Source organism: Onychomys torridus, chromosome 7 (genome assembly GCF_903995425.1).
Source record: "Onychomys torridus chromosome 7, mOncTor1.1, whole genome shotgun sequence".
NCBI classification, from domain to species: domain Eukaryota; kingdom Metazoa; phylum Chordata; class Mammalia; order Rodentia; family Cricetidae; genus Onychomys; species Onychomys torridus.
Window position 1 is genome coordinate 48,308,240 of NC_050449.1, and position 27,861 is coordinate 48,336,100.

Sequence of the window (27,861 nt, forward strand, 5' to 3'; positions counted from 1 at the left end):
CAAGATACGAGCTCTCAGGAGGCAGCTTCCTGACAGACACGCTCCATTCAAGTCGCTGCCTGGATTAAGCCGACCTAGACAGAATTGACAGTTGCCGCTCAGGGGCCCAAAACCTTCTAAGTGGTTACTCCAGGGCCAATCAGAAACAAGAGCTCTGAACCCTGACTGGAGAGCCGAGCCTGACAGCCAATCAGAAGCCGGGGCTCTGAATTCTGTTGGGGGCGGAGGAAGGGTTGGGCAGGGGCGGTCAGTGGTGTGCGCTGATTGGGCGGCGGGATGTGGGCGGTGCCAATGGGAAGGCGGGGCTCGCGGCCGCGGGTCGGGCCCCACCTCCCGCACCGTGGCTTCTGGCTTGCTGAGCGAGGACAGCGGGTCTGCCTGGGGACGTCCGGCCGCGGCGGGTGAGCGGAGGTGGGGGAGGCTGAGACGAGCCCGGGGTCTCCGTGAGGGGACGTCCTTGAGAGCGGGCGGCGGGCTCCTGCTGCCCTCGCGCTCCTCACATTCGCTGCGTGTTAACCAGGCAGCTCACTGTCCAGCCCCAGCTGGGCTGAGATCTCAGAGCGCAATCGGGAGGGTCCCACCCTCCGCAGGCCTGCACGGTGCGGTGCGGGATGGAAGCCATCCCAGAGGCTCCCCTGGACCTAACTGACACAAGGCCAGGAACCCAGCTATGGGCCACCTCCCTCCCATCGTTGTCCTTTCTCCGCAGCTAGACCCACTGGAGCAGCGGGTAATGCTGCTTCCAGGCGCCCTTGGAAAACGACTGTGTAGAGTCCCCGCAGCCTGTGAACTGTGAGTGAGGGCAACCATTGGCTCACTAAGTAGATGCAGGCAATACAATTGCCTGCTTCCCCGCCTTGGAAGCTCATAGCAGAAAGGGTCGCTGAAGACCGACTTGGAAGAAGTGCTAAGGCAGAGTTCACGGGACTTTATAACACTCTAGGAGAGGACAAGAGGATAGAGTGGTTTCTGTTTTGTTGTGGCGGGTTTTTTCTGGTGTACCTTGCACAAGTGCAGAGTGTAAAGTCCACTCTCTTCATTCCCCTTTGATTTAACAAAGATTATGGAGTATGGCGCCAACCTCCTGGTTAGAAAAAGCCCTTACTGTTTGAGGGGTTTTTCGGGAGCTAAATATTGCTGACAAGAAGTACATTAATACCTATATAGGATTTGGATTCGCCCTCCATCCTCTCCACACACACACAGGGCACATTTGGTTAAAATGGAAATCTCTGATAAAAAAAAACAAAAACAAAACCAAAAACATTTCTATGTGTGTATTTGCCTTCAGGAGCAGGTTTCAATGTGTGCCTTTCTTTCATGATGTGGAGTTCTTCGTGTATACAACTAAAAAGCAAATATAAGAGAACTCTGAACAGCTTAGATATTGGTGCTAGCAGGGACTTTTAGAGATGACGTTCCTGAACTCTTTTAGAGGCCATATGGCTGAAGTTTGAGAGGTTGGTAGCCCAGCTGGTGCCAGAACAACTTTTTGTAGCTCAGCACCTGTTTAATGTACCAGGTTGTCTTGTGAGCGGACCTGCCAATAATACCTCGTCCTGCTTTAGCAAACAAGGCTCTGCAAAAAGATGCTTAACAAATTCCATTCAAGGTCATGGGAACATTTTTTGCAGATGGGCCTTCATTAATTGCCTTTAACAGTCTTTTCAACTTTAAGGACTTTTTCTTTTGAGACAAGCCTTCCACTGTAGCCAGGGCTAGACTAGAACTCCATAGGTAGTCCGGACTGCCTTCAACAGCAGCAGTCTTTCTGTCCCTGTCTCTGGATTGGTGGGACAACAGATGTGAGCCACCACCACACCCAGCTCCCTCTCAAATTCCTATCGAGTGCTTTTAATACCCTTAAACACTCTCAGAGTTGAGAGGATTTCATCTTGGAGTTAATGCTTCAGTTCACATTACATTATGCACACTGGCCTTGTTTTATATATATATTCAGAAGGAATGTTTAAAATTCCTTGTTAAATTTTAAGGCCAAAAGCAATGTGAGACAGGATGTATTAGTTTCCAGAAGTTTCAGGTGCAAAGATTGTTTCGAAACCCTGTTTAGTCTTTGTGACAATATGTTTAGTGAACAACACCCGAAGAGCTTAATTTGCTTCTGAAAGCAAATACTTTGGTCAGAAGGTAAACATGAGAAGTGATTGTCAAGAATACAACTTGAGCCGGGCAGTGGTGGTGCACGCCTGTAATCCCAGCACTCGGGAGGCAGAGGCAGGTGGTTCTCTTGTGAGTTCGAGGCCAGCCTGGTCTACAGAGCTAGTCCAGGACAGGCTCCAAAGCTACAGAGAAACCCATGTCTGGAAAAAACAAAAAAAAACAAAAATACAACTTGGCTGGGGACATGGTTTTGCTTGTTAGAGTGCTTACCTAGCATTTGATCCCCAGCACCAAATAAGCCAAGTGTAGTGGTACATACCTGTAATCTCAGCATTTGGGAGGTAAAGGCAGGAAAATCAGAAGGTCAAGGCTATATGGCGAGTTCAAGGTTAACCTATACTCCACGAAACCTTGTCTCAAAAAACATAAACAAACAGAAAAAGAATGCAACAACTTATAATTACAAACACATACCATCAAGCCTGGCTTTTTATGGTTGCTGTGGATGCAAACGTCATGCGTACATATTGGTCACCTTACCCTGTGAGCCATCTTCCCAGCCCCCAGAGCTGAGTTCTCAGTGGAATTTAGTACTAGTTTTAGACACATCTCTTGATTTCTTTGAACCTATATTCCCTGTACACTTGGTAGACAAGAGGAAGGATTGAATTGGATGATAACCAAAATGCCTCTGTTTGTTCTTAGAACTGTACCTTCAATTTGGGAGGGAACTTTAAAAATGGTTTATGACACAAGGATTCACTTGCCAACATATCTACTTCTGTTTTGTTTGTATTATTTGAGACAAGCTCTCCCTATATAGCCTGGCCAGCCTAGAACTTGCTAGGTAGACAAAGCTGGCCTGGACTTGAAACAGTACTCCAAGCCTCTGCCTTCCAAGCGCTGGGTTATACACATGGGCCATTATGCCCTGATAGAACATCAATTTGTTTTTCTTTTGAAGATTGTTTTAATTTTTAAATGTCTGTGTGTGGCTGTGGTGTATGTATAACTGCAGATGCCTACAGAGTCCAGAAAAGGATGTCAGATGCCCCTGGAGCTGGACTTACAGGTGAATATGAGCCACTCACTGTGAGTGCTGGAGACCAAACTCAGATCTCCTGAATGAGCAACAAGTGCTCTTAACTGTGGAGCCGCCTCGCCAGCCCAAGGACATCTTCTTGACCTTAGTCACTAATTTAAGTTTTTAAACGTTATAAATAAAAATCAAGAAGCATAGACTCAAATAGAGAAACAGTGGTCTGTCTTGAGAATAGTAATTCAAATAAATAACTGTCATTGTAATATGTCTGTCTTCTGGCTGTTATTTTTCCCCTAGACATAATGTCAAGTGGAGATGGCCAGCAGTCACGGGCTTTTACCAAACCCACTTTTACTGAGGTACAAGCCTCTGCACTGGTAGAATCAGTATTTGGGTTCAAAGTCTCTAAGATCCAGCCACTCCCTAGCTATGATGACCAAAACTTTCATGTTCACATTTCAAGAACCAAAGACACTACAGATGACCCCGTTGACTATGTCCTCAAAATAAGCAACACGGAGTCTAGTCAGATTCCAGACCTGATTGAGATGCAGAACCATATCATCATGTTTCTGAGAGAAGCTGGATTTCCAACAGCATCTGTGTGTCGAACTAAAGGGGACAACACCATCTCACTCGTGTCCATTGGTAAGAGATCCCCTATATATCATATTACTGCATCTGGGCTACAGGTAGAAGTGTGGTATCAAAAATAAGTTCACGCTGGGTGGTGGTGGTGCACACCTTTAATCCCAGCACTCGGGAGGCAGAACAGGTGGATCTCCGTGAGTTTGAGGCCAGCCTTGTCTACAGAGTGAGTTCCAGGAAAGGCACCAAAACTGCATGGAGAAACCCTGTCTCGAAACCTCCTCCCCCCAAAAAAACCCCAAAAACAAAAACCAAAACAAAACAAAAAGTTCACAATTCCAAGTGGAGATATAGTTTGGAAATGGTTTGAGTTGAAATCTAGTATAAAATTAAATTTTCTGTTTATAAGTGTCCTGATAAATAGTAACTAAGGGACCTGTGAAAATCAGGAGAACATGTTCTGTTCTTACTTAACACAAAAAGATTATATATGTTGCTAGGGATCGAACCCAGGCCCTGTACGTGCTGTGCAAGCACTCACTTGGCAAAGTCCCTTCTCCAGCCTCGAGGGCATCTTTTTATTTATGAGACTGCTTGCATAGGCTGGTGCTGAGGTGCTGTGGAAAGAACCCGAAACAAGCAATCAGGCACTGAAAACCCCGGTTCGTCGTTGCTATGTATGTGAACTCAGACACAACATTTGAGTGCAAGGCTGCACGTTCTCATCTGTGGGACTCAAACCGTTCCCTTTAAGGAGTGTTGAGATATGCCTAATTTAGCAAGCGGCCGCTTGAGATCAGTTCCTTGGAATATTTTGAAGTGTGAGGTTCTCCACCATCTTCTTTCTTGTTTATCTATAACTTTTTCATTTGTATTGCTCCTAACAACTGAGACCCTCTCCAGCCCCCCCCCAGGAAGAGATAGCAGAGTTGAATTACAGATACAAGATGCACTTCAGTTTGCCACAAAGAAACCTGTGATTTGTTTGTTTGTTTGTTTTGTTTTGTTTTGTTTTTCGAGACAGAGTTTCTCTGTGTAGCTTTACGCCTTTCCTGGAACTCACTTGGTAGCCCAGGCTGGCCTCAAACTCACAGAGATCCACCTGCCTCTGCCTCCCGAGTGCTGGGATTACAGGTGTGTGCCACCACCGCCCGGCAAAGAAACCCGTGATTTATGGAACGTCCCTTTTTTATGCCTGTGGTTCCTCATTGCAAGTGTATATGAAAGTGTGGGTTTAAGGCATTCATTTACCTAATAAGTAAATGCCTCCTTGGAGCTAAGGCCTGCATAGTTGGAGCTGTCTGAACGTGTAAATGGTTTGTCTTCCTGTTTGCCTTGACCCCCTCCGCCCTGTCTCACGGAACATTGCAGAGTAGTTTTGGCTTTTGTGCCTTTCCCCTCCTACCCCCAAATTCCTTTTCCTTTCAATGGCAATTCTAAAGAAAAAATAGCTTCTATTGTTTTTACAAGAGTGATTGACAGAATGTGTCACTCCTTCCATCTAGATAGTGGATCTGAAACCAAGAGCTACTTGGTGAGAATGCTCACCTACCTGCCAGGAAGACCCATAGCTGAGGTCGCCATCAGCCACCAGCAGCTCTATGAGATAGGAAGGTTAGCTGCCCAGTTGGATAAAGCGTTGGAGGTAAGATTTGGGGTCTTTTTTTGTTTGTAAGGGGTTTTTGTTTGTTTATCTTATTTCTGTTGTTGTTGTTGTTGTTTGTTTGCTTTGAGATAGAATTTCCCTGGGTAGCCCTGGCTGGCCTGGAACTCACTATGTAGACCAAGCTGACCACAGAGATCCTCCTGCCTCTGCCTTGAAAGTGCTGGGATTAAAGGATTAAAGATATGCACCACCATATCTGACTAGTGATGAGATTCTTAAGAACAATATGCTTTATTTATTCATTTTCTTTGAGATAGGTCTGTACAGAACAGGGTGGCCTCAAACTCACTGTGTCGCCGAAGACTACCTTGAACTCCTGACCCTTCTGACTCTATCTCCTGAGTACTGGAACTATAGGCATGTACCACTGCATCTAGCTTATATGGTCCTGAGAACTGAGCTTCAGGCATGCTGCACTGCCTCCCCAGCAGATTTATTCATCTTTTATTCTTGGTGTCTGTCCCTGTACATTTGACACACTGGAAGACTTAGTTGTTCAAGAGTAACTCCAAGCTTGTTCTAAAGTTAGGAGTGCATTGGTCAGAGAGAAGAGGAGGAAGAAGGACATTCCGGGTGGAGGAATTAGCACATGAAGTGCAAGGAAGGACCGTATTCTGGAACCGCTGGGCAATTCATTGTGGCTGCAATATATAAGGGTTATAGATGAGGCAGACAAGAGATAAAATTGAAAATATAAGGTGGAGTCAGATTCAAAGATACACATTCTGTGTCAGTAACGAGTCAGTCAGTTTGTCCCTAACAGTTGGGAGGCTGATGTAGAAATCTCTTCAGTTTGTGCCACCTAACAACTACATTGTAAGACTGGGCCTTCCCACTCTCAAAAAGTAAGGAGTCTCAGCTGTATCTTACAGGCAGTAGAGATCCTTAGGAGGGTTTTTTTCTTCACATGCAAAACCTAATTATAGCACTCTGAGAGCCAGAAAGGTGGGGAACATCTAGGAAGCTAATTCAACAGTCAGATAATCAATAAGTAGTTTTAATTAAAAACTAATGAAGGGCTTGAGTGAGGGAAAGGTTGGATGTAGTGGTGCACACCTTCAGTGATTGTTTTAGAGTTAAGCTCATGACTGGGGAAGGCTTGAGCAAGGCATGGATTCTAACCTAGGCTTATTGGGATACAGTTCAATTCAGAAGCAAGAAGCAATTGTAAGTAAGAGAGGAAAGGGACCGAGTTAATTGTTTATATTTCAGAAACATATTTGTAGTCTGCTAGAAATTAGCAAATAGAAAACAGAATGCTGCTTTATGTGGCAGTCATTATACTTAAAATGTTTCTCATAGGAAGAATTTTTAGGGCCTTACTTTTGTTTTGTTTTGTTTTGTTTTGTTTGTTTTTTATGCAATCTGACAGCGTTTACCAGGCATGGTGGTGTATACCTGTAGTCCCAGCACTTAGGAGGCTAAGGCAGGAGGATTGCTGAAATTAATTCAAGCTTAGCTTTGGCTATGTTCTGACACCCTGACTAAAAGCAAACAAACAAAGATACTGAGAGTCTTTGCCATTTAGTTGACATATTTAGGCCACTTTACTTTTTTCCCAGTTGGGTATGTGTGACCATGTCCAGCTCCCACGTGTTCCTTGTGCTTGTTTCCCACAGAACTTCCTGGAGGAGACGCAGGAAGTTGATTGGAAGCCAGTTGACTCTTGCATGTCTTGATTGTAACCTTTGACAGGTGGGACCAGGCCTGGGTTTACTCTAAGAATTGTGTAATGTAAACCCCTTCTGAGTTCTCTGCCAACATCCTATAAACTGGATGTTTCCTAGAGTGGTCAGTAGCCATAGACACTGCTCCAGTCTTGCATATGTGCCCAATCCCATCCTTTCTAGACCTTTCATTCCTCAGACTTAACATGTGGGTCACAGACCCAAATTCTCAATGAGGACCTGGTGTTCTCTCTGCAGCTCTGACCTTAGGAGTCTGTCCTACACACTCTAGACACCTTGGTCTTCCTGGACTCTCAGCTCTATGTCTTCAGCTCACTGAGCATTCTGGGCTCTTCCTGGGTCTTCCCCTCTGCACTGAGTCCTCTGTCAAGGTAACAAGTGGGGACAAACTCATTTTACTTGTCTGTTTTCATTCTTAATGCCAGTGATTTAAAGTTTATTCGGTGTTTTAACTTTTATAACAAGACAAACCAAATTTGTTCCTCCTCTTGGCCAGATTATCAAGGCCATGTGACCAATCTACACAGTATTAATTTACCATGCTATCCCAAAATAGAAACAACTCATCTCATTTATTTTCTGGTTAAACAAAAACCTTTTAGTGACTCATTACTTAAGAAAAACCAGTAAAAATACAAAGAAAGATCAAAAGTTGTCAGTAACCCCATTCTCTGGAATTGACTTCAATAAATATTTATAAACTTTTTCTACTGCACTCTGTTTACTTATTCAACAAAAATTGTACTGCATATAGCTTTGGGTAGTAACCATGTTAAACATTTCAGTCAGAACACTTTCTGTTAAGTTGGAGCAAATCCATTTGTGGACGTTCATTAAAATGTCCATTCATGGGGCTTCAAAGATGATGCCATTGGCACAAACATCAAGATGGGAATTAGGATTCTAATACCCACATAAAAGAATGGCAGCTTATCTCCTAGCACTGGGGAGGCAGAGACAGGAGACTCCCTGGGGCTCTCTGGCCAGCCAGTCTAGCCAAATTGACAGGTCCCGGGGTCAGTTGGAGATCTTGTCTCAAAAAACAAGATGGAGGGTCTGGCAAAATGGCCAAGCAGTGAAGATTCTTGCCACCAAGCTTGAGCCCCACGTGGTGGAAGGAAAAAATGGACTCACACAAGTTGTTCTCTGACCACCACACTCATGCCATGGCGCGCACACACACACACACACACACACACACACACACACACACACATGTTTTCTTATGTGTCTATGTATGTATGCAACATATATAACCCATGCACACACATACACATGTAAATAAATAATTTAAAAAGTAAAATAAAATGAAGAGCAACTGAGGAAGATGCCTAGTGTTGACCTCTGGCCCCCAGGTATATACATGCACACATGAACATGTACACACACACACACACACAGTATCCACTTACGAATGTCAATATACTTGGGATTTAAGTAGCTATTTTGCTTTCATTTGCTCATGACAGTGTCTTTCTAAAAAAGATTTCTTTATTTTATGTGTGTGATTGTTTTACCTGCATCTGTGTAAGTGTACTGCATGAGCCAGTTGCCTAAGGAGGCCAGAAGAAGGTGTTAGATCCCCTGGCACTAGAGTTATGGATGGCTGTGGATGCTGGGTGCTGGGAACAGAACTCCAGTCTTCTGCAGGAGCAGCAAGTGCTCTTACTCACTGAGCCATCTCTCCAGCTCCTGTGGCAGGGTCTCACTATATATCCCTGACCTGGAACTCATGTAGACTGGATCGGCCTTAAACTTGCAGCAATCCTCCTGCCTCTGCCTCCTGAGGGCTGGGATTATACATGTAGGCCATCATACCTGGCTTAAGTGTATTTTTAGAAGATTTTTCTTCATATGTTAACCTTATTCAGAAAAACCTTTGTAGTAGTTACAATGTTCTGTATTATATCTATATTGTCTCTCTGGTGTCCTCAAAGTGTCTCCCAAATATGCTGTTTCAATAAGTGTCTCTTACATCTTTCTCCTTTATCATTTAAAAATAAATGTGTTGTGATATAACTAAGGTATACAGCATGTTATGATACATATACATATACATGTACACATACATATACATGTACATATACATGTACATACACTAGAAGAGCTGCTATAGTGCCTATCATCAGATCACCACACTGACTGAGCCGTTTCCAGGGATTGTTGAGTTTTTCCTGTGCTGAAGCTTTTAGATTGATATAATCCCATCTGTTTATTCTTGCTGTAGGCATGATAGGCAAGAAATCATTGACAAAGCCATTGTCAAGGAGTTTTATGATTTCAATCTTGGCATTTGGGTCTTTTGTCTAGTTGGGGTTGATTTTTGTATATAATATAAGATACATGTCCAGTATCGGTGCTTTCCTCGTTGAAATCCAGTTTTCCCAGAACTGTGTTACAGACCCTTATCCTCTCCCTCTTCCGGTGGTACTCAGTGAACTCCTGTATTTCATTCCTTCTCTCCCATGGACTCGCTTAGCGAAAATGCTGACCATGGACACTTACCAGCCTTGGTATTCACGTTGTTAGATCATTCAGCTTGTTAGTCTTAAACATTTACTACTTTGCTGCTCCCATTTCTCTCCAGAGGCTGTAAATAATTTGCCTTTTACTAAATATTTGCTACAGTGTAAACTTTGGCCAACACACACCCTTCTCCTTCTCCTTCTTCCTTCTTCTTCTTCTTCTTCCTTCTCCTTCTCCTTCTCCTTCTCCTCCTCCTCCTCCTCCTCCTCCTCCTCCTCCTCCTCCTCCTCCTTCTTCTTCTTCTTCTTCTCCTTTTTTTTTTTTAACCTGGCTGCAATGACTATAATGAACATAATAGTACAGATTTTCTTTTTTTGGGTTTTCTGTGTAGTCCTAGCTGTCTTGAAACTCACTCGGTAGACCAGGCTGGCCTCAAACTCACAGAGATCCACCTGCCTCTGCCTCCCAAGTGCTGGGATTAAAGGCTGCGCCACTGCTGCCGCCAGCCTAGTACAGATATTTTTATGAGGCTGTAACTTCATTTCCCTTAGGTATGTGCCCCAAAAAGATTGAGCTGAAGGGTCACATGAGAGTTCTGTTTTTAATTTCTTTAGTACTTTTCCATGCTGTGTTCTATAGTGACTGTACATTCCTGTCAACAGTATATACAGGTTCTCTTTCTTTGTACTCTCCAAAAACTGGTTATCACTCATATTTCTGATAGTGTCTGTCTTCACAAGTGTGAAGTGATATCTCATGGTGCTCCCAGTTTGTATATCCTTGATGGTTGTTGATGGTGACCACCTTTTCATGTGCTCATTGAACATTTTTGTATTCTCTTTGGGAAAAAAAATGTCTCTTCTAGTCTTTTGCTTATTTTTAAATTGAGTTATATTGTTTTTCTTGTTATTGAGTTTACTAGTTCTTTACAAATCTTGGATACTAGCACTTTCTCTACATCTTTTCCTGAACTGTTGATTGAGATTAAAATTGTTGACTTCGTGTGTGAATATGTTCACGTATGTACATGTTGTATTGGTGCGTACTTACATGTGTGCAAGTGTTTGTCAAGGCCAGGGTTGACGTCGATGTCTTCCTTGATTGTTCTCCATGTTTTTTTGCTATTATTTAAATTTTTCACGTTTATTTCATGTGTGTGTGTGTGTGTGTGTGTGTGTGTGTGTTTGTCCGTGTCCATTCATACCATTGTGCATGTGTAGAAATCTGAGGCGAGGACAACTTACAGGAGTCAGTTCTCTCCTTCCACTGCACTGGCTCCGGGAATGAAGCTCAAGTCATCAGTTTGGCAAATGCCTTTTCCTGGGAAGCCATCTTCCTAGCCCTCTACCTTATCCTTTGAGACGCGTCTCTCACTAAGCCTGGAACTGTCCAAATGGCCACACTGGCTGGCCAGCAAGCCTCAGGGATCCTCCTGCATTTCTCAGTGTTGGTGTTTCAGGCCTGTGCTGTCATCAGATCAGTGCACTGACGGAGCCGTTTCCCCAGCCCAGGGATGTTGAGTTGTTCCTGTGCCGAACGAAGCTTTTAGATTGATATAATCTCAATTATATCATATTTGCTCTCGGTATGGTAGGAAAGAAACCACTGACAAAGCCATTGTCAAGGAGTTTTATGATCTTGGCATTTGGGTCTTTTGTCTTTTGGGGGTTGATTTTTGTATATGGTGTAAGATACATGTCCAATAGCATTGTTTTTCATGTTGAAATCCAGTTTTCCCAGAACTGTATTAAAGAACCCTATCCTTTCCTGTGGTGTCTTTGTGGTGCCCTTGTTAAGCACTACTTGGTACTGGGTTTTTAGGGTTATTCATGGATTCTCTGCACTGTTCCCTAAGTCCTTTTGTCTGCTTTTATACCAGCAAAATGTTATTTTTCTTTCTGTTTGTTTTCTGATGCTGGGTATCAAACCCAGGGCAACCTCCATTCTAAGTATATGCTCTACCGCTGATGTATACACTCAACACTCATACTGTTTGGGTTATGATAACTTTGTAATATAATCTTAAGTCAGATTAAATTCCTCTAACTTTGCTTTTCTCCTCAGAATCACTCTGGATATTTGGAGTCTTTCATGGTTTTATACAGATCTTAAGATGTTTTTTCTACTTTTGCAAAGAATGTTACTGGGATTTTGACAGGACTTTTGTCAACTCGTTTGTCACTGCTATCTCCTGCCAGCCTGTTTACGGCTCCACTCACAGGCCTCTTCCTCCTGAAGCTTCAGCTCCTCTTTCTCTGCTTGAGGTGGCCAGTGCAGTTTCAGAGGTGACACCTCCACATGACGAGAACTTGGCTTTTCAATGGTCACCTGCAGCCGTGCTGTGCCCCCTTCTTAAGTCGTCAGGTGGGAAACAGGAGAGCTCTAGGGACACAGAGACGGCTCTCGGCTTGGTATTACAGTGCCTTCTGACATATTTTATCCCCACTGCCTGTGCCCTCCCTGACCCCCGCCATGCTGTGACAGGCGGAGTCCCTTAACCTTCCTGTAAGTACTAAGAGCTCCGGTGTCTATGACACTGCAGACGTGTGCTCTTTCGGTCCTGTCCACGTGGCAGGGGCCGTGATCACTCTGTGGAGGATATAGTTGGGCCGCTGAAGATTCCAGCAGCTTCCAGGCCTAGGGGATCCAGAGTAGACAGGAGCCCTGACTTCATAGGGACCAGAACTGAGACATTCATGAGTCATAGGACCAAATAATACTGGAATTTGATTGCAGTTTGATTGACAGATGGGTTGGAGGTCAGTCTCAGGAGATTCAAGTATGGGGAAGAAGAAAACAGAGCAACCCAGTGAATAGGATTGTGATCTGAGCAGTGTACTAGAGGAAGCAAAGTGCTTAGGAAATGGGAGCTCTGGTGAGAGAGAGTGGGGATGATGACTGGGGTCGGCTGACATGAATTCATAGAGCACCGGTTAAACTGCCAGCAATCCAGACTGCTGTGCAAGAAGCCAAAAGGAAAGAAAGGCCAGGGAAGTCAGGACGACTAGGTGCAAAATTCATGGTTTTGAATATTCAACCCTTTGGACTGCGGACATAACTCAGAGATAGAGTGCTTGTCTAGCGTGCGGAAGGCCCTGGGTTATCCCCCAAACAAGCAGACTGAACACAAGGCACTTGTGGAGCACCAGCAGGTGTGAGGGTTGTGTTCCTGGTCTCGGTCAATCCATGGCTGACTGGGGAAACTAAGATCTGAGATCTCCTGTGGTCTGTTTGTAAGCGGAGGAGGAGCTGGAACCATGATGTGTGTAACTCAGTCCAGTGCTCTTTCCTCTACCGCCGTGAGAGCTGAGACAGCGTCATGTGGGTGTGAGGGACAACAGTGCCAGCATTGTAGGGGCTAACCCTAACCCTACCTAAGCAGACTGCAGTGGAAACCCAAAAAGACTGTTGTATTTAACAGTGCTCTGTCCGTGTGTACACCTGCAGGCCAGAAGAGGGCACCAGATCCTATTATACATGGTTGTGAGCCACCATGTGGTTGCTGGGAATTGAACTCAAGACCTCTGGAAGAACAGTCCATGCTCTTAGCCGCTGAGCCATCTCACCAGCTCTAAGGACTTTTTTTTTTTTTTTTTTTGACAAGGTCTCACTATGTAGCTCTGACTATCCTAGAACTCACTCTGTAGACCAGGCTGGCCTGGAACACACAGAGATCCTCCTGCCTATGCCTCCCAAGTGCTAGGATTAAAAGCGTTTACCATACCTGGCTTTGTTATATTTACTTTAAATAAAAAAAAAAAAAAAAAAAAAAAAAAGATGGGCCAGGCGATGGTGGTGCACACCTTTAATCCCAGCACTCGGGAGACTTGGGAGGCAGAGCTTGAGGCCAGCCTGTCCTACAGAGCGAGATCTAGGACAGGCACCAACACTACACAGAGAAACCCTGGCGGTAGGATCAGAATCCATCCCTGGTACATGAGCAGGCTTTGTGGAGCCCACTACCTATGATGGGACACCTCATGCAGCCTTGGGGCAGGGGGAAGGGCTTAGACTTGTCTCTAATGGATGTGCCTCCCCATGGGAGGCCTTCCCTTCTTGTGGGAGGGAGTGGGGGATGGGTTGGGAGGGGAGGCTGGGGGGACGGGAGGAGGGAAGAGGGGGATCTTTGATTGGTGTGTAAAATGAATGAAAAAATTTTATTAATAAAAAAGGAAAAACAAGTACACACACACACACACACACACACACACACACACACAAAGATGGAGAGATGGCTTAGTGCTTAAGGGCATATACTGTTCTTCTAGAGAACCCAAGTTCAGCTTCCAATACCCACATGTGGTTCACAACTGCCTGTGGACTCTGTGAGTACCTGCATTTACATGCACATACCACACAAGACATACACATATACACTCAGACATAGACATACAGACAATTAAAAATAATAAAGGGAGGCTGGAAAGAGTTCAGGAAGGGAAGTGATGCTCCATGCTTCGTGCAGAAGTATGAAGACTTGAGTTGTCTCCCCAGAACTCGCATAAAAATACCAGGCAAGGTGGCAGGCTTATAATCCCAGTGCCGTGGAGGGAGAGGCAGGCGGATTTCTGGAGCTTTGGCTTAGCCTCATTGGCAAGTTCCAGACCAACGAGAGACTTTGTCTCACAAAACAAAGCGGATGGCTCCTGAGGAATGACACGTGAGGTTGACCTCTGGCCTCTACGGACCAGTGCACACATGCACATGTACCCATAAACACATGCACTCACACAAACATGCACCCACCCACCCCCATACACACCAAATAAAAATAAAAGTAACGTGTGAGATTTGTAAAAAGGACTTTGAGTGGCACTGGACAACCTGAAAGGAGAATTCCCCTCTGCCATTGTCTCTATTCTGAGTCAGTCCATCTCAAAAGCACTGCTCCTGGTATTTCAGTGCTTACCCTGTTTTTGTGATCACTTGTGGCATTTAACTCACCAGGAGGTGAGGAGATTGAAAAGTGGCTTCATGAGGCAGAGTTGAAGGAACTAGAGAGGTTTTGTCTCCCAAAGAGAAGATGCTGAGGGCGCAGGTGTGCTGTCCTGAGAGCAGCTTCCAGACCTGGGGGACCCAGAGCAGAAATGTCCCCTGTGAAACATGGACCCACAGCATGGACACCAACGGAGAAGCAGGGGTTAGCTCAGTGAGAGGAAGAAGAGCCGTCTTAAGGGGACAGTACCTCCCATGAATACATTCCCATAGAGAGCTGTGATGTACTGGAGAAGGGGAGTGGTCAGGAAGTCTGTGCAGAGGTGCTTTTTTTTAGTGGAAATAAGACTCTAACATCTCGGTGGAAAAGGGCATTCTGGAAGAGAGAGACGGCATATACCAAGGCCTTGAGGCTCCCTGGACTCCAGGGACGCCAGAGTGATGGAACCAAGTGAGTAAAAGATACAGTGGAAATGACAGGGGGCCGGCCAGCTGTGCCTAGTTTTATCACTGGGATCAAGGGTAGGACATTGCTCATGCTAAGCACTCTACCATCTAAGCTACATCCTATCCTCTTTCTTGCTTTTCATCTAGAAATTTCATCATCCAAAGTTAAATCTTCTCCATCGGGAGAACTTCATCTGGAATCTGAAAAACGTCCCACTTCTAGAGAAATACATGGATGCCCTGAGCCAGAATCAAAACCGGGAAATTGTTGAACAGGTCATTCAGCTGTTCAAAGAAGAAGTAATGACCAAATTAAGTCATTTTCGAGAATGTGAGTATTTTCCCGATCAAAGTATGTACTTTTCTCAACCTTTAAATTGGCAAATTTTATACTGTCAGGAAAACATGGAGGTACAAATTCAGTTTATCACATTATAAGATGGTCTCATTTGTTCCTATTATTTTTACAAGAATAGTATATTTATTACTCTTAAAATTGCCGTCTTCGAAGTTTGCTTTTGTATAGTTTGGCCTGTGTTGTCTGGGCTGGTCTTGAATTCACAGAAACCCTCCTGCATCAGTCTCCTTATATAAACTTGACCAAATAATGCCAGTTTCCAAAAGAGGTTGTATGAATTCACATTGCTCTTACCAGGGTGTAGACATCCCCACTGCACGACCATCTTCACTTTGTGACATATTTGTTTTCCATCTTATTTTCATATTCTAGTTTCTCATTATAGATTTAAAATACATTTCTCTATTAGTTGGCCATTTACATATATATCTTCTTGGGAAGTGCTATTAGAGTCTTTTGCCTACTTTTCTGTTAGTATTTTTTGTCTTATTGATTGATTGATTGATGAAAGTTCTAAACATACTCCAGATGAATCCTTTGTAGTTTTTTTTTTTTTTTTTTAAGATTTATTTATTTATTATGTATACAGTATTCTGTCTGCATATATCCCTGAGGACCAGAAGAGGGCACCAGACCTCATTTCAAGTGGTTATCAGCCACCATGTGGTTGCTGGGAATTGAACTTAGGACCTTTGGAAGAGCAGCCAGGGCTCTTAACCACTGAGCCATCTCTCCAGCCCGAATCCTTTGTAGTTATAATCTTAGTGGAATATAAGGTTAGAAGTTCTTCCCCAACATATTGTCAATAACATTTCATCATCCTACACTTTATGTTTTTTGCATTTTATATTATGTCTATAATCCATCTGGGTTTTTATATACAACATGAATTTGACTTATAGATAATAATTTGTCCCACCATTGTAAATTGCAGACACCTTTTCTTCTTCTCTGTTTTGTAATACCATCTGTGTTATGATCAAATGTGATTTGGATTATTTTATCCTTCTGGTCTAGTTATTTATCTCTACACCCATACACCAAGTATCAGTTTAGTTTATGTCTCTGTTCCATTGTTCCTGATCCCCTTCCTCCCTCCAAACAGTCCACCTTCTGGTGGATTTGCCCTCTCCAGACTGCCTGCTCCCAAACTGATAATGAGACTTAATCTTACTTACAAATGCTTGGGCTATAGCTCAGGCTTGTTACTAGCTAACTCTTACATTTAAATTAACCCATATTTCTTATCTATGCTTTGCCATGTGGCTCATTTTCTACACATCCTGATTTTTCAGCAGCTGGCTGGCTTCTCCTCTGACTCCATTCTTCTTCTTCCCATCATTCTCATAGTTTGGTTGTCCCACCTATAATTCCTGAATGACTACAGGCCAATCAACTTTTTATTAAGCCAATCCAGTGACAAATCTTCACAGTGTACAAAAGGATTATTCCACAGCAACCTTCTGCCTCCATGAAACATGTATCCCATTACCCTCTCCTTCCTTTTGTACTCTCTTCCTTAAGATCCCTTCTTCCCTCTCTTGGGCTTTCTTCTAGATTCATGTCCTATAAAACACACACACACACACACACACACACACACACACACGCACACACACACACACACACACACACACACAGATTAAATCTAGAGTGTACATATGAGATGAGAGAAAACATACAGTACTGAGTCTGGTTTACTTCACTTTAATACAATAATCTCCAATGCATCCATTTCCTAGCAAATATCATGATTACACTTTTTATTTATGGACAAATAAAATCCCATTATGCACGTGTACCATGTTTTCTTTATCCATTTATCTGTTTTTTGTTTTGTGGGTTTTTTTTTGTATGTGGAGCTGAGGATCAAACCCAGGGCCTTGTGCTTGCTAGGCAAGCCCTCTACCACTGAGCTAAATCCCCAACCCCCATTTATCTGTTTTTTTAAAGATATATTTATTATTTATGTGAGTGTTCTATCTGCATACATGCCTGTGCACCAGAAGAGGACATTAGATCCCACTATAGATGGTTGTAAGCCACCATGTGGTTGCAGGGAATTGAACTCAGGACCTCTGGAAGAACAGGCAGTGCTCCTAACTGCTGAGCCATCTCTCCAGCCCCTCCATTTATCTGTTAATGGATATCTAGGGTGGTCCCATTCCCTAGCTATTGTGAAGAGTTGAGCAAAAAACATGGAGAGTGTACCTTTGTGTACACTGGTTTTGAAGATTCTGCTTTAAAGTAACAATCATTTATATTCACAGGTCAATAATAAATAAATAAATAAATAAATAAATAAATAAATAAATAAATAAGAAAGATCACACTCCACACCACCTCTTTAAAAAAACAAAGAATATAGTCCAGCATATTCCTAGATAGGAGAACTTGTAAGTGCCCTAAATATTACTACACAGTTTTAATTTCTTGAACTTTAGTTTTTGAATAGAATAGAACATATCTTCCCATCTTGTTCTTTTATATGAGTCTTAACTGCCCAAGTGTGGAGGCAGAGGCAGGTAGATCTCTCTGAGTTCAAAGCCAGCATGGTCTACAGAGCTAGTTTCAGGACTGCCAGGGCTACACAGAGAAACCCTATCTCAAAAAACAAAACCAAACAAAATAAGAGCATTAACTACTTTTTTCCTTTGTATTTCCATATCAGTTTTATGATCAGCAAGCCATATGTTTAAAAAAAAAAAGGTCTATTGATACTTTGGATTTTGATTGCTTTGTAGTTAAATTTGAAGGAAATGGTGATTACAGTACATTTATATTTATAAAACTAGTCTAATCTATGGACAAAGTCAGGGTCTCAATTTACATATACCCATAGGAAATCTTTATTCCTAAGATGTAGATAGACAAGTAAACGTGTAGACATTGAGTTTTATAAATGTCCCAATAAGGCATTATACAATAAACATTTTAAATTTTTATTATTTCTTTGGGGATGCACATGCTGTAGTACATATGTGGAGGTCAGAGGATAGCTTGAAGGGGTTTGTTTTCTCCTTCTACTTTGTGGGTCTCTGGGTTGACCTCAGCTTGTCAGGCATGGCACTGAGTGTCTTTACCCATTGAGCCTGCTGTAGGTCAATTACAGGACTTGGCACATGCTGGACAAGCACTCCACCACTCCTGTATCTCAAGCCTATGCTACTATACTCTCCTTCATTTAATATGTTTGATTTAAAAAATACTAATATTTTATTTCATGTTCCACGCTTTGTTTGTTGCTGATATTTCAGAGTGATACTTTGGTGCATCCATGAGAGGGTCTCCACAGGTGTCAGCCAGGGCAATGAGCCATGAAGAGTTGAGAATGAAAACTTGATTCAGACTGACCTTGTCAACCTGGATCAGACCTAAGAGAGTCTGATGCCAGGCAGTTGATTGTCAGTACATTTCAACACAGTATAATGGGGGGGGAAAGTTTCCTGGTGTAATACAATCCCCAGTGTAAAAGGAAGCATAATTACATCAAAACTCAACTCAGGGTACATTTCATTTTTTCCAAGAAGATGGGTTCAGAATAGGCTGCCTGTACCAGTTTAAGGGCCTAAGGAAAGATCTGATCTGGTCTCAGTCGTATAGATATGATAGATGTCATGTGAGCTATTAGCCACCTCTGGTACTGGTTGTGGGAGCTTGGGAAGCCTCTGGATATACAGATAAAACAAGGGTCATTTAGACTATCAGGTATCTCTGGTCCAGGGAGCTCTGTGGGGATGGGGTAGAGGGTGGGGGCTGGCTGTAAGGCTCATTTAGATTAATAGCCTCCTCCAGGCCTGGTTGTAGGAGGTTAATATGGCCTGGCCCAACAGATAACACAGATCACCAGGCATTCCCAGATTTCCGGATGAAAGAACAGGTTTTATATCTTTCCCATTGGAAAAAAAAATCCTGCATGCTTAACATTCCTGGTTTCTCTGGAGATCTATGGACACAAGACACAAGATCTTCGTGCTGTGCTTCTAACACATCCATACATTTTATTTTTCATTTATATTTGTGTGTGTGTGTGTGTGTGTGTGTGTGTGTGTGTGTGTGTGTGTGTGTAAACCACATTCAGGTAGCCATGGAGGGTATTAGATCCCCTGTAGCTGGAGTGGAGTACCCACCCCATGTGGGTGCTGGGAACCAAACTCAGGTCCTGTGGAAGAACAGGAAGTGCTTTTAACTGCTGAGCTATCTCTCAATCACTCAACATCAAACACATCATTTAAGTAATTTATCTCAAGATGCTTCAGAACTTATATGTATACACATATACAAAATCATCTGAAATGTTCTATAAAGGAAGAATTTTTCTTCTCTCAAATACAGGCTTTCCATATAGGCCAGCCTGACCTCAAACCTACATTCCTTTTGGTTCATCCTACCACACCTGGGTTACAAGTGTGTAAAGCCATGCCAAGTGAGAGAGCCCTTGTATTTGTTTTTATCCCACTAAGAATTCTTGCTTATCTACCCATGGAACTTTCACGGTATTAAATTACTTTATTTATTTATTGTGCATGTGTGTTTCTGGACACGCATGTGCTGGAGTATGTTGAGTGGAATTCATAGGACAACTTTTGAGAGTGGTCTGTTCCTCCACTTGTGAGTCCTGGGGATGGAGCTCAGGATATCAGGATTGCACAGCACAAGCACTTTTACCTAGCCAGCCTTCTTGCCAATCCTCAGTATTTAACTGTTGACTGTGATAGCCAGGCATGGGTGCACACCTTTAATCCCAGTACTGGGAGGTGGGGGAGAAGTAGGAGGACCTCTGTGAGTTTGAGGCCAGCCTGGTCTATATAATGAGTTTCAGGACAGCCAAGGCTACACAGAGAAACCCTGTCTCAGAACCCTGTTAACTGTGATGTTTTAGTTTGTTGTTATTGTTAACATCTTTTATATGGTTAAGGGAGCTTCCCTGTATTCCGGGTTCACTAAGAATTTGTATAAAGATGCATGCTTATTTCTCCTTGCATCTGTACGTCTTGGTTATATCAAACATTAAATCAACATTGCATTCCTAACTTAAACCCAATGTGGTCATTGTATTGTTTTCATTTCTCTCTGTATTATGTATCATCCTTTTCAATTTGCTGATGTTTTATTAGGGCTTACATCTACGTACCTAAGAAACATTTCCTTACAGTTTTCCCTTTATAGTATCCTTATATGGGCTTAGACTCATAGAATTATTTCGGGAACTTTTCTATCTTAGTGATTATAAGAGTAGAGTGGGGCTGGCAAGATGGCTCAGCTATTAAGCGCACTTGCTGCTCTGCCAGAGGACTGGAGTCAGTCCTTTGCACCCATGTTTGGTGGCTCACAACTCCTTGTGTGTCCTCTTCTGGCCTGTGAATGCAGCTACACATGTGGCATACACACATTCAAATATAAATTTACAAAATAAATACTTACATTTTTAGAACTATGACAACCTTTTCTTTTTGTACTGTTTGAGGCTGTTTTCTACTGAGTCAGTTTAGTACTGTATTTTTCTTTAGGGAAGTTTCAAATTTAGCAAACTGAGCACAGTGGCATCCACCTGTAACCCCAGCACTTGGGAGAAGACAGAAGGATAAGGAGTTTGGTCTTATCTTCAGCTACATAGCAAGTTTAATACCAGCTTAGCTACATGAGTCCCTGTCTCAGACAAAAAGCCCTAGAAATGAGCAGTTTTATTCCTTTAATATATATAGCACTATTTAGATTTTTGCCATATTTAACAAGTTGTATTTTTATAGAAATTTATTTAAATTTTGTATTTATAACTACAAGTTTTTAACATACCTTTTAAATTTTCATTTATCATTTATTATTACCTACTTTTTTGAGATTTCATTTTACTTTATATGTATGAGTATTTTGTTTACATGTATGTCTATGTACTACATGCATGCAGTACCCAAGGGAACCAGAAGAGGATAGTGGATCCTCTGGAACTGGAGTTATAGCCAGTTGTGAGCCATCTTGTGGGTGCTGAGAATGGTCCACTGGAAGAGCAGCCGGTGCCCTTAACCCCCAGAGCCATCTTTCTAGCCCTATTTACTTATTTTCTAACCTGCTCAGGTCTTTAGTAGTATCTGTCCTTCTGTTCTGAATGCAGATCGCTGGCACCTCTTCTTTTTCTGAGACAGGGCTGCTCTGTGTATCCCTGGCTGTTCTGAAACTCACTCTTCAGTCCAGGCTGGCCTCGAACTTACAGAGATCTGCCTGGCTCTGCCTCCCAAGTGCTGGGATCAAAGGCGTGCACCACCACCACCACCACCACCACCACCACCACCACCACCGCCCAACTGGGGAAGGGAATTTTCAAGGCCCTCTTTATTGCATCTTAAATTACTCATATTATTATCTGTTTTTTTTTCTAAATGTTTCCTGTTTGCCTTTAAAAAAAACAACAAACAACAACAAAAAAAAAACTTCTTGAAATAGGTGCTTAACTCATGATATTTTTGTGTTCTTTTTCTTTGCCTTTATTTGGACTACAAACACAAAATTAATTAGAGCATAAGTCTTGGTTTGTGAGGGCCTGTACCCATTTTTATTCCAAACACGAATGCTGTTTTCCTTAGCTTCTCTTCCTCCTCCTTTCACCTCCTTGTGTGTGTGTGTGTGTGTGTGTGTGTGTGTGTGTGTGTGTGTGTTGAGAAAGAGTCTTGCTATATAACCTTGGCTGGAACTCATTGTGTAGACCAGGCTGGCATCAAGTTCATAGAGACCCATTTGCCTCTGCCTCCCAGAGCTGGGGTTAAAGGCATGCTCCACTATGCCCTGTTCTTTTTTGCTGATATTCAGATTTAAAGTTTGTTTGTTTGGGAAAAGGTGCTGTTTGGCTTAAGACTATAAAAACCTATTCCAACTAGGGATAGTGGGGCACAGCTACAAGCCCAGCCCTTGGAAGACTGAGACAGGAAGATAGAGAGGGAATTTGTGGCCAGCCTGGAATACATGGCAAGAGCATGTTTCAAAATTTATTCTACTTTGAGATATTTATTATTCATCAAAGAATATGTTGTTAATCTTTTTTAAATTGAAGATAATATATCCCATTATTTTTATAGCATTATTGGGATATAATTCACAGAAGACACATTGTATCCATTTATTTGTACAATTCCATGATTTGATATATCCTCAGAGTTCTGCAGACATTGAATATCTAATTGTAGAACATTTCATTTCCACAACGCGAACCTTGTACCCTGTAGCAGTCAGTTCTATTGCTTTTAAACTAGGAAACATGGGGTCAGTTTTTGTTTGGCTCTTTTTCTGTCCAAGCGGGGAGGTGATATTAGATTATTCCTCCTGCTTTGTCTCTTACTGTTTCTGTTTGCTTTATGCTGCCACTGTTATGTGGTCTTCATTATTGCTCATCTTCATTATTGCTGAAGCCTTTTTTCATCAGCTGCCTGGATGTCTTGGTCAGCTACCATTGGAAGCACTGCTTTTGGAAATACAGCTATCTCCAGCTATAAGAGAAACTGTGCACACCAAGTCCTAATACATAATTTTCATTTAGTTTTAGATATTTTGCAACTCATTTAAGAGTATCTTCTTTTCATCATATTTAGAGATATAAATTATTTCCTCCATAATATGATGAACTTTTTCATTATCTTTTCATTGCTGATTTCTGCTGTAATTGCATTTTGGTTAAGAAACATATGCTAGCCAGGCATGGTGGTGTACACCTTTAATCTGAGCACTTGGGAGGAAAAGGCAGGAGGATCTTTGTGAGTTTGAGGCCAGCCTGGTCAGCATATGGAGTTTTAGGACAGCAAGGACTACATAGACTCTGTTCCAAACAAACAAACAAAAATAAAACATATTATATATCACTGTTGTCCAATAGGATTCCAAAAAGTAAATGTCTATCTCTATTGTCCAGTGAAACAGTCATCGTGCGGCTAGTGAATACTTGAAATATGGCTTGTGCAACAAAGGAACTGAGCCATCCCATGTTATTTAATCTTTTAAAAAATGATTTGTCTTTTTTAAAACTTATTTATTATGTATGCAGAAGCGGGTGCCAGATCTCATTACAGATGGTTGTGAGCCCCCATGTGGGTGCTGGGAATTGAACTCAGGACCTCTGGAAGAGCTGTCGGTGCTCTTACCCTCTGAGCCATTTCTCCAGCCCTTATTTGTCTTTTTATTTCATATGCACTGGTATTTTGTCTGCATATATGTCTGTATGAATGTGTTAGATCTCCTGATACTGGAGTTACAGTTATGAGCTGCCATGTGGGTTCATGGGAATAGAACCCAGGTCCTCTGGAAAAGCAGTCAATACTCTTAGCTGCTGGGCCATCTCTCCAGCCTCAAATCTTGATGAATTGAAGTGGCTATCTGCGGTTAGTGGCTGTGAGTTTGAACAGGACAAGTCTATATGACTTTAGTTGTTGACATTTATTTTATAATACTTAAATCTTTATGATGTATGTCTGTTACATTTTGGTAAAAACTCCATGTTTGATTAAAGAGAAAATGTATCTGTAATTTTTGGGGTGTGTGCCCTTTAAGTCAGGTTTGTCAACCATGTTGTTAAAATTTTCCATATATTTACTGATCACTTTTGTCTGTTTGTTCCAACAACAACTGAGTAAAACATACTTTAATCTCCTGTGGTGTGGATTTTCTGTTTTTTCCTTATATTTCTATCTAATTTTGCTATATATATTTTGAATTAATTCTATGCTACATTTGTGTTTCAGAAATGTATAATTTTAAATTGTATGGTTTATAATAATGTTCATTGGTATTACTCAATGTGATACATGTTAACTAAGCATAATTTAGACAAACCTAATCATATAGAAGTTAAGCTGAGCATGGTGGCTCCCACCTCTACTCTCCACACATGGGAGACTGAGGCAGAGAGATTGTCATGAAATACAGGCCAGTTTGAAACAGTTGTCTGTTTCAAGAAAAAACTTATTAAGTTAAAAAGATACGTTCCATATCACCTAATTATTATAAAGTATGTGACTCTCAGTGGTTTGTTGCTTGTCAACAAACTAATAACATCTAAATTCTAGACAGTAGCTTAAATCAGTGTTTTTCAAATTGCCCACGATAAAGACAAGTTTGGGGTTTTGTTTTCTCCCAACATATTGCAATTTGATGCATGGTTCTACTGGGCATGTCTGGGTCATACCTTGTACCACATGCAGCTAACTACTCTAAACATAACTCCAAGTGGACCATGTTCTGATCAACCAGCAGGGTCATGCATCTTGCTCTTGGATGTCAAATTGCTAAAACATTTTTTTTTCCTTGACATTTATTTATTTATTTATTATGTATACAGCGTTCTGCCTGCATGCCAGAAGAGGGCACCATATCTCATTATTAATGGTTGTGAGTCGCCCTGTGGTTGCTAGGAATTGAACTCAAGAGTCTCTGGAAGCGCAGCCTGTACCCTCTGAGCTATCTCTTCAGCCTCACTATAACAACACTCTCAGCTGGTCTTGAACTCACAGAGATTTGTCTGCCTCTGCCTCCTGAGTCTGGGATTAAAGGTGTGCATCATCACAGCAGGCCTATCAGAACTTGTTAAAACCTAGATATAAATAAAGGTCCATATGCTCCTGTAAGACCTATAATGATACAAATGTGCTTCTGCTCCTTCTCAACATCTCTGGCTTTGAGCAGTCCTCCAGTTTGGGAGTTTGCAAGGACCACAGTCTCCCCCTTACCCTCTGCACTGGTGAGAAGCAGAAAGCAAAAGAGCCAAGCTCTGCCTGTGTTCTTTCCAGGAGAAATGGCTTCAAGAAAACAGAGTTTGTTCTTTTATCTCTTAGTTTTGCTCATCAAATTCTTTAGATAGCTTTGCTTTAAAAAGAAAGAAAATGAGTTGGTATTTTCAATAACTTTTTGCATGATTTTTCTAATTTCAGGTATCAATCACGGTGATCTTAACGACCATAACATCTTAGTAGACTCCAGCAAGTCAGCCTCTGGAGATGCTGTGTATCAAGTCTCTGGGATTTTAGACTTTGGTGACATGAGCTATGGCTACTATGTATTTGAAGTGGCCATCACCATCATGTACATGATGATTGAAAGCTTGAATCCTATCCAGGTCGGAGGTCACGTCCTTGCAGGGTTCGAAAGTGTGATCCCTCTGACCGCTGTAGAGAGGAGTGCTCTGTTTTTACTTGTGTGCGGACGGTTTAGTCAGTCACTAGTCATGGCCGAGCACTCCTGCCGGCTGTACCCAGAGAACAAAGACTACCTCATGATTACAGCGAAAACGGGATGGAAGCATTTACAGCAGATGTTCGACATGGGCCAGAAGGCCGTAGAGCAAATCTGGTTTGAAACCGCCAAGTCTTATGAATCTGGGATCTCCATGTGACCAGAGAAAAGTTTGTGTTTCCTTGGCAATCAAAACTCAGTTAGGCCCAGATCAAATTCATGAAGGATTTTCCTGCAGAATTAAAAAGGGAATGGTAAGTCAGAGCCGTTCTAAATATGAAGAGGCAAAGAAAGGTCTACTTTTTCCAGCAGTCTTAGGACCGCCTTTTACACCTAAGAAAGCACTACATTAGGAACACTTTCCTAGTGTGCCAGGCCCTGGGCTCAACCTCAGCACCACAGAAAAGAAAAACACATGCACAACTAAACATGTCTTTCTGCAGGTCTTCTTTGCCTATTACATGAACCATACATGATGATATGTGATTTGTAATCAGTCTCTCAAAGTCTATCCCAGTCCTTAAATCAATAACTTTTAAACTGTGAAAAGAATATATATGTATAGCTATATTCACATATGTTAACTAAAATCCACATATTTTAAACACCTAGCCTACACAGTACTAGTTCTGTGAACTCTGACCTCACCTCTCTAGAATCCCATGGCATTCTGTCTTTTTTGTGGCATTTCACTGGCTTCCCTGCTTCTGGTTGTGGAGTCATCTAGCCTGTATGTGCATTTGACCATGGCAGAGACCACCAGAGACTTGCGTCTGTGTATCTCTTCTTGCACCTGTGATAGTGCCTTCCCCACAGAAAAGTCTTTGGACACATTTACAAAGTGAACACATTCGACAGGAAAGATGTGGTGGTGCCCTAGGGGAAAACACAGGTGGGAGTCATGAGAAAAACATTTAAGAACATTGAGAGAGTGGCTGCAACCAGCACTCCAGAGACAGACATCAGACAACAGCAGAACTGCATGGAAGCAGATGCAGACATCGGGCAAGGCTGTCAGCCCTGATTCCAGCAAGGTTCCTCTGCACATAGGGGCTCACTATACTGCTGGTCTGAAACGACGCGGTTCCCAAGGTCCTCCTGGTCAGCCTCCCAGTGCAGGGCTATAGCCACACACCAGATGTTCTGACTCTCTAGAACTGATTCTTTTTATAGGGATCTGTAAAATTAGTGAAATGAAGCTCATTGCACATCTGTCTTAAGTTTTACCTCCGTATTTCCTTTACTGATTTCTTTTCGTGTCTCTCTAAGCAGATATTTACTTATTCTTGTAGGGTGGGCTTTTTTTTTTTTCCTGTATTGAGACCAGATTCCACCATGTTATCCATACTGGAATCAAGCTGTCAGACTCCTGGGCTCAAGTGATAATCCTGCAGGCATGTTTATCACACTTGGTTCATTCTGTTTGGTTTAACACACTTTCTACAGATACTTTCCCCATATCAGTCAGTGAGCCCTGCTGCTTTAACAAATCAGGATTTGGGGTCAACAACCTGGAGTACCCTGTCTTTCCTGCTTCGTAAGTTTTTCAGTAATACATACTCTAACCCAATGTGTATTGAACATTATTTACTACAGAACAGAATCATATAGATATTCTGAAAACAGAGCCTTTAAAAGCTGAATTGACTCAAAAGAGCCTAGGCTTAGATCTTAAATTAGGGCTGTGACCCCTGCTCCTAATCACTACAGAATCCCAAACTATTTCTGCCTCCCCTCTCCTGGTCTTACACACACACACACACACACACACACACACACACACCAATTGAGATCAGTCACATGTGAAACACTTAGGATTCTCACATTTAAGGTTCTTATTTAACTTGGCTAATCAGGAAACTAGGGACCAGAAAAAATGGACCAAAACTTCGGTTTCTCTCTAGACCAATGTTCATCCTGTTATACAGTGGAACCCTGCAGGTTTCTCTCTGGATTGTTCTTGCTAACAGAGATTCCCGTCACTAAATTCCTAATGCAAATATTGCTGATTTCTGTTACGATATTAAATATATACTACATTGTATGGATAGTTTACTGTTTTGTTTTTCTCTCGTTTTTGAGACAGTCTCCCTATGGTAGCCCTGGCTGGCTTGGAATTCACAGGGCAAACCAGATTGGCCCTAAACTTTCAAAAACACTCCCTCTTCTGCCTCCCGAGTACTGGCCAGGCTCAGGCTACATGCCACTGATTTCTAAGCTTCCCCCTTTTAAAAACCCAGATCCAAATCATTTTGCACCCTACACAGAAGACAAAGGCCCTGTCCAGTGGGCTGAGATGACAATATTAAACCAGGCACAGTCAACCCACTAGCTCTTCAAA

The 27,861-nt window shown here is 42.3% G+C and overlaps 1 protein-coding gene across 2 annotated transcripts; it reads left to right on the forward strand.

The window, feature by feature from the left end:
• Positions 1 to 306: 306 nt before the first annotated feature.
• Positions 307 to 27,553, forward strand: Hykk (hydroxylysine kinase). Of its 2 annotated transcripts, XM_036191873.1 has the most exons (6): positions 307 to 401; positions 3,461 to 3,522; positions 3,627 to 3,811; positions 5,257 to 5,396; positions 15,101 to 15,284; positions 25,220 to 27,553. In XM_036191873.1, exons 2-6 carry the CDS (start codon positions 3,479 to 3,481, stop codon positions 25,678 to 25,680), a joined length of 1,014 nt encoding a protein of 337 aa, XP_036047766.1. In that variant the 5' UTR covers positions 307 to 401; positions 3,461 to 3,478; the 3' UTR covers positions 25,681 to 27,553. The 2 variants fall into 2 exon arrangements, with proteins under 2 accessions (XP_036047766.1, XP_036047765.1); XM_036191872.1 differs by having other exon boundaries at positions 3,461 to 3,811.
• Positions 27,554 to 27,861: the final 308 nt, after the last annotated feature.

Excerpts from the sequence above, each read along its gene's own strand:
- Hykk (XM_036191872.1), top strand. The coding sequence starts at position 3,466 with ATGTCAAGTGGAGATGGCCAGCAGTCACGGGCTTTTACCAAACCCACT. Across the intron at positions 3,812-5,256 it reads CATCTCACTCGTGTCCATTG|ATAGTGGATCTGAAACCAAG; the intron begins GTAAGAGATCCC and ends CCTTCCATCTAG. Across the intron at positions 5,397-15,100 it reads AGTTGGATAAAGCGTTGGAG|AAATTTCATCATCCAAAGTT; the intron begins GTAAGATTTGGG and ends CTTTTCATCTAG.